Source organism: Tachysurus vachellii, chromosome 25 (genome assembly GCF_030014155.1).
Source record: "Tachysurus vachellii isolate PV-2020 chromosome 25, HZAU_Pvac_v1, whole genome shotgun sequence".
Classification (NCBI taxonomy): domain Eukaryota; kingdom Metazoa; phylum Chordata; class Actinopteri; order Siluriformes; family Bagridae; genus Tachysurus; species Tachysurus vachellii.
Genome location: NC_083484.1, coordinates 12,619,078 through 12,629,637, shown reverse-complemented (window position 1 = coordinate 12,629,637; position 10,560 = coordinate 12,619,078). Strand labels below are relative to the sequence as shown.

The 10,560-nt window shown below is 36.5% G+C and overlaps 4 protein-coding genes across 4 annotated transcripts in view; 2 read left to right on the top strand and 2 right to left on the bottom strand.

Annotated features, from left to right (window-relative positions):
- Positions 1 to 133: 133 nt before the first annotated feature.
- psma2a (proteasome 20S subunit alpha 2a) lies at positions 134 to 3,790 on the bottom strand. The gene is made up of 8 exons (XM_060861456.1): positions 3,679 to 3,790; positions 3,010 to 3,086; positions 2,466 to 2,598; positions 1,671 to 1,793; positions 1,260 to 1,341; positions 801 to 874; positions 537 to 594; positions 134 to 366 (listed from the first exon to the last, which is right to left on the bottom strand). Exons 1-8 carry the CDS (start codon positions 3,717 to 3,719, stop codon positions 250 to 252), a joined length of 705 nt encoding a protein of 234 aa, XP_060717439.1. The 5' UTR covers positions 3,720 to 3,790; the 3' UTR covers positions 134 to 249.
- A 227-nt stretch (positions 3,791 to 4,017) lies between these two features.
- Positions 4,018 to 5,220, top strand: mrpl32 (mitochondrial ribosomal protein L32). The gene is made up of 3 exons (XM_060861583.1): positions 4,018 to 4,180; positions 4,600 to 4,781; positions 4,911 to 5,220. Exons 1-3 carry the CDS (start codon positions 4,087 to 4,089, stop codon positions 5,160 to 5,162), a joined length of 528 nt encoding a protein of 175 aa, XP_060717566.1. The 5' UTR covers positions 4,018 to 4,086; the 3' UTR covers positions 5,163 to 5,220.
- Positions 5,221 to 6,947: 1,727 nt separating this feature from the next.
- ccdc127a (coiled-coil domain containing 127a) lies at positions 6,948 to 10,004 on the top strand. Its single transcript, XM_060862136.1, has 3 exons — positions 6,948 to 7,047; positions 7,960 to 8,086; positions 8,809 to 10,004. The coding sequence occupies exons 2-3, from the start codon at positions 7,969 to 7,971 to the stop codon at positions 9,498 to 9,500; spliced, it is 810 nt and encodes a 269-aa protein (XP_060718119.1). The 5' UTR covers positions 6,948 to 7,047; positions 7,960 to 7,968; the 3' UTR covers positions 9,501 to 10,004.
- Positions 10,005 to 10,347: 343 nt separating this feature from the next.
- Positions 10,348 to 10,560, bottom strand: part of zmp:0000000930 (telethonin) — a 3,484-nt gene continuing 3,271 nt past the window's right edge. Inside the window, exon 2 of the mRNA XM_060862138.1 lies at positions 10,348 to 10,560. This exon is cut by the window's right edge and continues 1,744 nt beyond it. The gene's annotated coding sequence lies outside the window, so the exon portion shown is untranslated.

Here is a 10,560-nt window from a genome sequence, read left to right as displayed (position 1 = left end):
ACTGAACAATTAATGGCTATGAAATGAGTTTATAATCAATTCTTTCATAAAGATTAATAAACTCTATTTAAATCATCTAAATTTAAATGGCATTCGGTTTATGTAGTTTACAGAAATCACGGACAACATAATATTTTGCTTTGATTTTAGCTGTTTATTTTTGTAAGCAAGTAAAAAATAATCCAGTGCATGTTCACATTTTCAGAAGAAATGAATGCAAAATGAATCAGATTGAGTTTCTGGTTAAATTTACGCAATAGCAGCTAGGTAGTCTTTCACTTCTGCAGGTGTCAGTCGCCTGAAACCGGCCTCATTGCAGATCCCCACCTCGATGTTGTCCTCGGTCATCTGGCCTTCAAAACTTTCCTGTAACATATTTGTTATGAAGCCGACCTGAATGCTTGTTGCATCTTCACCTTTATATTTTGTGTCAAATGCAAATCATAAACATCTAAAACGGTTCATTCTTTTCCACGTCCATCTATTATTTAGTTGCAATTTAATCAACAATACAATCCAAAGAAGTGCAACTTTACCTTGAGAGTTAAAATAGCTGTGTGAATGGCATCTTCCAGTTCCAGATCCTCATTGTATCTAATACGAAGGAACAAAAGTTTGATTAGGAAGCTTTACAAAATGTTTAGTCAAGTCAAGTCAAGAAGCTTTTATTGTCATTTCAGTTATATATAGCTGTTGCAGTACACAGTGAAATGAGACAACGTTTCTCCAGGACCATAATGCTACATAAAACAAAGTGCTACATCTGTTTAATAACAGATGCACTGTAAAGTTCTCAATACCTTTTTTCGAGGAAGGTTTTTCCATTCACATAGTTTTTTCCCATTGCTGTGGCTTTCCATGCGAAGTATGCCCCCTTAAAATAATCAACATATTCAAAAGTCACTTTTCACACACACACACACACACACACACACACACTGCTTGCAACATGTCATATTTGCTTCAAACATCACAAATATTTCAATATAATCTTACTTAGTATGTTTTAGAGTAGATTTTCTTTTAATATTTAAAAGGTAGAATATTTAAAACCATACACACAAATGGAGATAAATGAATAAAAAGAATTGAACCCAGATACTTCACAAATACACTACTGGAGTGCTATAATATAAAACTCTTAATGAACCCATCAATGTTTTTTCTGTGCGTCAAACATAGAGTTAAACAGCTAGAGTTCAGTCCATTAGACATATTGCATATTACAGTCATCTTGAAACCCTGCAAATTTTACATACCGACGGATCAGACTGGAAGAGGTACGGGCGATCTTCATCCCATCCAGCAATTAGAAGAGAAACACCAAACGGACGAACACCTCTATGTTTCAAATACATAAATAAATAAATATACATTAATTTATTAATACTCGTAAAGCCACCCTCACTTATTACTTGCACTCTAAAAAATCATTAGACAGTTAGCAAAATTGCCCACTCAAACAATGAGAAAAAATATTATCCTTTTTTAAAAACAGAAAAATATTTTTAAATATTTTTTCCGCGCAAAATTATGTGCCAACATGACACGAATTCCAATTCTGTATTTTTTTTTAAAAAAAACATCTTATTAAGCCTCTAAATAATTCTTATTACCACTCAACATCTAAAACTCAGTTCTCAATAATAAGAGAAAGGAATTGAACCCACCCTGATTGAGTGTACTCTTGCATGACTGAAGCAACCCTCTGAACGAGCTGGCCTGTGGGAATTGGCTCTTGGTAGACCAGAAAGTACTGCTGAGCAAGCTTTCGTGCTCTCCTCAACAAAACCCTGCAAAGAAAAGATTTTTTTTCTCCAATTAAAAATAACATGAAACTTCATCTTAATAGAATAATCCAGCAATGCTAATATACATCTAATTCATCTGGAGCTTTTGTCTGAAAACAATGAACAATAACTTCAAACCTGTTCTTTATGCTTAGAAAACAATATACAGCTCACTTTCTCTGAAATAACTGTAAATTAGGTCCCGAGTGGCATAAAAGGAAAGTGTCTGCACTTTAGAATGGAGACTGTGTGGTTGAATGCTGATGCTATTTGTGGTCAAGGAAGTAGAACTGCCTGTGCTCTCTGTCGATCACAGTGACACTAGCCACTAGTGTATGAGCTTGTGTATGTGGAATAGAGCAGACAGTGCTCTTCTCCATGGAAAAAATGAGCCTCTCTTCTGTTGTCTTGAAGAGCAAAAATGTGCAGCTTGCCATGCTATCAAAAGCTTATCCAGTGTCTTTCTACCACTGGAGACTCCTTTCAAAAACAAACATCTCCTTATAGAAAACACCACCATCTCAATGACTGCATTTTTTACTTCGTTTCTGTCGAGTGTCTGCTTACAATCTTAACATATTAATATAAACATTTGTTTTGAATTACAACTGCAATAACAGAGACAGTGAAAAGTCTGTGTAAGAAGGCTGTAATTCTATGACAGGGTTTTCTCACCTGTAGTCTGGGCCCATCCCACTGTACACCATGCCGATGTGTTTGGTTATGGGCTCTACTTTGTGGACGCTCTGTTCATCATACAGTATCGACTTCTGCTTTTTCTCTGTTGCCAACACTACTCCGTTGGAGGCTGTGGATGAAAACGGACTAAGAAACGTGCATCAACATAAATCCCTATACACATAATTTAATTAACTTTTTTATTCTCATTATTCTCTCTTTCTTAAATATTTTATTTATTCTTTTTCCCCACACATTTTCCTTATTTTTGCCTTTCATTTTCTCACAAATGTCTATTTTCTTTTTTTAACCTTCTTTCTCTCACTGTTTCTTGAATAATTTTGTTTTCGACATTTTTTCACTCCTTTCCTTTTCTTTCATTCACCTTTTTCAATTCTTGATCCTATTTTATCTTTGTTCTTTAAAATCTTTGCAAATACTCCTTCGGTAAATGTAGGTCCGGTTAAACTCGGTACATCAATACGAACTAAAACACACACTACAAATGGATATCAAGGTCATTAATGAGAGTTGATCATACCTTTAATTCCAACTGATGGAGCTCCTGCTGCAACAGCTGCCAGTGCATATTCAATCTGAACCAGCTTCCCTGAAGGGCTAAATGTGAATAAAAATATTATAAATTATAAGAAATATATTATCTATTTATTATCATTTATAATATATTTATTTTAATATTATAAATTATAATATTTTTGTTTTAATATTATATTATAATTAATAATATTAAAATAAAAATTAGAAATGATAATAAATAGATAATATATTTATTATCATTTATAATATTTTTTTTATTATAAATGATAATAAATATATTATCTATTACCCAAGGCCAAAATATTTTATTTGTACACCTTTTTATGATTTATTTTCTCAACATTCTGCTTAAGAGTATTAACACTAGCCAGGGAAGCTATCAGTGTCTATATATTTCTCTTACATTCAGGCTTTGTGTTAACAAGTAAACTAGTTTCTTCTTATCTAGTGATGTAACGTTGCTGTATTCCTACTACTGCATCCTGACCCGCAGCTAATGAACACTGACTCTGCATCACTTTCTATTTCACTATTGTTGTTTTTATTCTAGTTTCATGACATGCAAGCTATCTTAAGTACTTCAGTGATCATCTGAGACACATTAAATGCCCGTATAAACACGAGAAACTGTTTTGCAAACTTATTTACTTACCTAAATGTCGTTAGAGAGAAACTGTAACCTCTTTCTGCCATTGCTGTATCACGGTCCAGGATGTGACGCCATTTGTTTAATAGACAATATTAAACAACGTGACACATTTCAGAGAGCATTATGGGTAATGTAGTCAAACTGCTAAACTGTGCGTCGAATGACAGGCATACTCAACATTTTAAGTCTAATATTTTTATATTGACTTAGAGATTGAAGCATTTTTTTTTAGATTTGGTGTTGCCTTAAATAACAAACTTAAATACACGCCATTAGAAGTACACTTTAAGTTTCGAGAACTACAACCTCCCAAATGCACGATTAAAACGCTTTGCGCATGCGCGGGTGCTCTTTTAGCCAAGTGACCGTGAGGATGTTATAGTGTGTATGCTAAGCTAAAGATACGATATTATGTCACTTACAGGGTTTTTACGGTTTCTAAGACATTCTTTACAGTATCTGGAGTCCAGTTTAATACAGACTGCAGGGTTTGACAGGAATTTAGGCAAGTAAATAAAGTAACATTAAGAAATTAAACATTAAGACGACATGGAAGAGCAGCATGCTATGGTAACACGGTTGCCAGATTATGCTTTAATCATAGAAATTGTATTTTTGTTTTATACTGTTAGATACACCAGAAAGCATACTTTAAATTAACTTTTAGCTTTTTTAACTTATACTACGAGATCAGCGCGAGATATTTACCAGTCAACTAGCAACATTATACGCTGTTATTTATTTGGAAACATTATATTCAATCTGGCAACCCGGATCTAATAATGATAGTGATAAAGGTCAAATTTGTCCAGAAATATTACTTATGCCAATTATTAATCTGCGAGCCACAAGTGTGTCAGAACAACAACCAGTGTTGTAATACTTTGTCTTGTCCTTTGTAATCTATACAACTTTTCTATTTAGGTCCTGCTCTGGCACTGCATGGACCCAGCCTTCTTCCTCAACCTCAGCACATAAGAGATGATGACAGCCCTGAGCCCAGTTTCCTGGACAGCATTTTCTGGATGGCAGCACCCAAGAAGAGACGGACCATCGAGGTGAACCGCTGCAGAAGAAGGAACCCAAATAAACTCATTGAAGTCAAGGCAAGTCTGAGATATTTAACCCTCATACTGATGTGTGACCATGCACATCATTGTCTGCTGCATTTTTTTATTCAAGGAATCACTTTTTCTAAATATAAACTCTAATATAAACTGATTTCTTTCCCTCAGGCGAACATCGAGCCGTGTCCAGAGTGCGGGAACCTTAAACAGAAGCATGTTCTCTGTGGGTTCTGCTATGAGAAGGTCCAAAAGGAAACATCCAGAATTCGAAAGCAGATTGAAATCATGGAAGGCCGACCTCACAACGCCCCTACTGTGGAGACTGTGGTTCTGTATGACAATGAAGCTCCTCGAGATGTAGACAAGGAGAAGAGAATAGTGGAGCGAAGCAGAAAACGCCCCTCTTGGTTTCACCCGTAACTTAATCTGACATTTTTTTGTATATTATCCTCAATATTAAAGTATTAAATCTATTTGACTGTGTTTGTTTCAAAAGTCTTTCTTTTGCTGCTAGCAGTCAACAAAAAACTGTCAGTAATGAACAGATACTGTAGATCAGTTCAAGGATTTTAAACATTAGGATGAAAAGGATCAGTTATGACATGATTACATTGTATGAAATTTAAAGCCAGTTCCACACTGTGTAATCATATACCCACTCACAAGTTTAAAAGCTATGTGTCTGTTAGAGGGGGCACGGTGGCTTAGTGGTTAGCACGTTCGCCTCACACCTCCAGGGTTGGGGGTTCGATTCCCGCCTCCGCCTTGTGTGTGTGGAGTTTGCATATTCTCCCTGTGCCTCGGGGGAGAAAACCGGGTACTCCGGTTCAAAGACATGCATGGTAGGTTGATTGGCATCTCTGGAAAATTGTCCGTAGTGTGTGATTGCGTGAGTGAATGAGAGTGTGTGTGTGTTGGCACTCCGTCCAGGGTGTATCCTGCCTTGATGCCCGATGACGCCTGAGATAGGCACAGGCTCCCCGTGACCCGAGGTCGTTTGGATAAGCGGTAGAAAATGAGTGAGTGTCTGTTAGAATTAAGAGTGAAATTGTTTGGAAATAAAAAGTGAAGATAAAATGAGAGGATGGTGGAATACATGCAGAGAAGTGATGAAGGTGATGAACTTGCTGTTTTAGCCAACTCTAGCTAAATTGTGGTCTATTATGTCTGTAAATAAAAGACATATCATTCATTCATTCATTCATTCATCTTCTTCCGCTTATCCGAACTACCTCGGGTCACGGGGAGCCTGTGCCTCTCTCAGGCGTCATCGGGCATCAAGGCAGGATACACCCTGGACGGAGTGCCAACCCATCGCAGGGCACACGCACACTCTCATTCACTCACACACTACGGACAATTTTTCCAGAGATGCCAATCAACCTACCATGCATGTCTTTGGACCGGGGGAGGAAACCGGAGTACCCGGAGGAAACCCCCGAGGCACGGGGAGAACATGCAAACTCCACACACACAAGGTGGAGGCGGGAATCGAACCCCGACCCTGGAGGTGTGAGGCGAACGTGCTAACCACTAAGCCACCGTGCCCCCCTAAAAGACATATATAAACATATAAAATTTAATCTTATGACAAGTTTAATATAAAATGGGTGGAAAGGCTCCGCTTGAAAGAAACTTTTCACGTAAATAGAGTATCAATGACAAATCAATGGAAAGGACAAATGAATGTAAATAGAAATATTAGAATTTACTAAAATGATTTAAACATGTTATCCCTATAAATTTGAAACAACACCAACAATAATAATAATAACCAGAACAACAATAAAAATAATTACAACAATAACAACACCAATAATAATAATAACAACAATAACAATAATAATATGATCTTGCATAAATGAAAGCCCAGCTGCAGTGATTACATTAGACCTGACATCTGTAATATGCTGTTTTGCCACAGCATAAGTATAAATGAATAAATAATAAATAAGTACACTTATTTATAAATCACTGAGGCCCACCATTGGGTTATACCATCGCACTCCTTAACATGGGGGAATCCCATTACAAACTAATAAAACTGCATTCTGAAGAGAAATTAATTTAAGAAGATTTAAAGAAAAAATATAGTCAAATACAATTATTCTTCATGTATATGTAGAAGATTAATTTACAAGCTGTTTAACTTAAATTAAAATACATTTGAAATATCACAACCCCCACATCAAGATAAACAAGTCTGTTTTGCGTTGGTTGCGTAAACAACGTTCACAGCGTAACATTGTGCGGAAACGAGCTCAACCTCCGAGCAGAAACAGGACGTATTTAGTGCTTTTTATAGGTAAGTAGGTGTTAGTTTATAAAGCTTAATTTATTACAATGAAGTGCCGCTGTTTTGTATTAAAATCAAATGTCAGAGAGATACCGTTGACCTGAAAAGCAAGCAAGTTAGCATTAGCTTACTTAGCATTTTATAGGAAGGACTATAGGACTATGTGTTTACTGTGTGGTAATAAATAACACTGTATGTAGTCGGTTTTGTTGTTGTTGTTTATCTCAGAAATGCACCCAACTACCTAATATTTATGAACCACAGGGTCAGTGCATAAGTACATAATCTTATATAAAATCAATGAATCAAATTGATAACTCATGATGTCATGATAGATAGACAGATAGATAGATAGACAGATGGATAGATAGATAGATAGATAGATAGACAGACAGACAGACAGACAGACAGAGAGATAGATAGATAGATACAACTTTATTGTCATTACATAGTTAATGCAATGTAATATATATAGGTATATATGTAAACATGTACAGCATGTAATATATATATATATATATATATATATATATATATATATATATATATATATATATGTAAGCATATGTACAGCATGTAATATATATAATTTCATATGTACAGTGAATTTATATAAAGGCTAAAGCAGTGCTGGCCATTGTTGGATATATATATATATATATATATATATATATATATATATATATATATATATATATGGATGTGAAATATTAGGCAGAATGTACAGTAGGGTATATATAGATACACATAAATAAAATAGTGCAGATGTATGTAAGGCACAATATGTATAGAGAATGAGGAGTTTAAAAAAATACAGTATGCAATATGTATATATTGATCTGATGAGTTTGTAAATGAAATGCCTTTTTTGTATAAAAACACTTGAGATTTGCAGTGCAGTATTTTGATTTTGATTTGCAGACTATCTCCATGAACAACCTGAATGATCCTCCTGGATGGAATATAAGGCCAGTGCCACATGAGGGTCCTGATGGGGGAAAATGGAACTACGCTCTCTTAGTGCCGATGCTTGGTCTTGCAGCCTTTCGTGAGTATCAAAAGATTCACTCTGTGATCATGTAAAAGTCTTTCACTGGACTTTTGAGACTAAGCATTGCATAAAAACAGTTTGTATAATTTTTACACATGACTTCATTGACCAGACAAACTGGAAATGCATTTTGTTTTACTTTCATATACACATAAACTAGGGTGTGTACCAAAAACCTTTTCAGGACACAAACTAGTCAGCCATCATATGGAGAGGATTCTGTACAATATTGCTTTTCATTTGTCACATAAGGGAAACTCTTTACACTTAAAAGCAAAACCTTCTTTATATCGCTTTCGGATCACTTTGTATCTTCACTGAATAACAATCAGCAGTTTTTAAAGGATTTTTAATATTAATTCACTTTCATCACTGTGTTGCAGTTATGCTGCACTGAAATGCAACCATTGTCCAATCACAGCCATAAGATGTAGTCGATGACACGTTTGTAATCAAAAAGGAGAAAAGGGATTTATGTCTTTATATCTCTACATCTGGATAGTATCATTTGAGAAGCATAATCTAAATAAGACTATTTATATTCAGTATTTGTATGAAGAAGAGCATACCTGCAGTTTGTGATGCAGAAGAAGAAATCTACTGGTTTAAATATATGTTTATAAGTTTATGTACTTATTTCTCTTAACACTTGTCACATAGTCATGTAGTAAATGCTTCCTTATAAAAAGCTGCATATGTTCACTTCTACATCCTGTCAGGTTGGATTTGGACACGTGAATCACAGAGGCAAATCCAAGAAGCGAAAAGCCAGTTTGAGGGGGATGTGGCTGCCATTGCAAAAGACATGGAGCTCAAATATAAAGATACGCTGACGGAGAACCGTCGCACAACGGCTCTCCTGGAGCTGGATCTAGAGAAAGCACGTCAGCGTGTGGAGGGCTACAAGAAGGCCCTGGCCTCACAGAGCCAGCATCTCATGGAAGAGCGCAAGCAGCTGCAGAAGGATCGTGAGGAGCTTGAGGAGGAAAAGAAGTGTGCCCTGCGGACTGGATCAGCTGGACTGGTGCTTCATGCGGCTCTGCAACAGCAGGAGGAATGGCAGCAGAGAGCCCACGTTTTACTTCAGGACCTGGAGAACCAGCTGGTGGAGAGGCAGAATGCCTTTTGCAGCCTACTGCTGCCCAGGGAACGCAGGAAGGAGATGGAGAATGAGCTGCTGCTTAGGGTGGCCAAGGACCCGGCAGGGGCAGAATTGGGCTTGGAGGATGACATCAGGGACATTTTTAAACATGATAGGCACTGCGCAGACATCCTGAATATGGACAGGAGGAAAAATGGGAAGCTGATGTGGCTGTATCTTAAATACTGGAGGCTGCAGGTTACACTGCAGAAACACAAGAGAGCAGAAGCCAGGTTGACATCATCGCTGCCTGACATCAAGAGAGCTTAGGAGGAAATTCAGAAAGACATTGTTCTTATTTTCAAACCTATCCCAGTAATATGTGACAGTTCTCATGGTTTGCACTAATGCGTATCTGTATACAGGTTGACAAATTAAAGAAGAAAAAAAAACGCACAGCGCTCTTCTTCACCTCGACCACCACCAACATCAAAATGCCATCTGAGAAAAACCTTTTGCAAGAACAGCCTTCTTCATTTTACAGAGATTTGACACAGTACATTACATGGTGATTTGGTGGCTCATCACGACCCAACACCTTACTAAACACTCTCCTCTAATTTTTCATCCATCTGTATGTTTATTTAACTTTGTCTAGTCAAGCATATTTAGGATTAATTTTATAAATAATGCTGCTTCGGTGATTGTATAAAGTCTTTTCTGTTACTCAGCATGAAATTATAGCTGGTTCACCTGGACTATTTTATTCTTACAGATGTCATGAAATCATCCCTGTAATGATCAATGAAAATTAAAAATAAAAAAATTCCAAAAGTGTACTTTCTTTTAGGTTTATATATTGAGATGGTCTGGACATGTACAGAGGAGGGAGATGGCTATATTGGTAGAAGGATGATGGAGCTGCCAGGTAAGAGGTCAAGAGGAAGGACAAAGAGGAGATATATGGATGTGTTAAATGAGGACGTTAATTGTGAGAGTAGAGGATGAGGAAGATAGAGTTAGGTGGAAACAGATGATTCGTGGTGGGACTGATCACTGATCACTAAACTTATGTGCCATTCAGGTGTAATATCTCACAAATAAATTATAAAATACACAAAAGCCTTTTGGATTAAAATAAGACAAAATGTTTTATTAGCTAATAAATAATACTAGGGTTTATAACAAAAATAATCTTCCACTAGATGGCAGTGTATGCCTGAATCCCGACTATAAATAAACAGTGCAGTTCAGCAGTGGTTCAGAATTAAACACGACACAGAGAAGAACATAGAGAAGAATATTTGGGGCGGAAATGTCTGGTCAGGTGTTAGTGAGAACCCTGTTCCTTCATCCTGCCAATCCTTGATGAATCCTTGTGCATTAATAT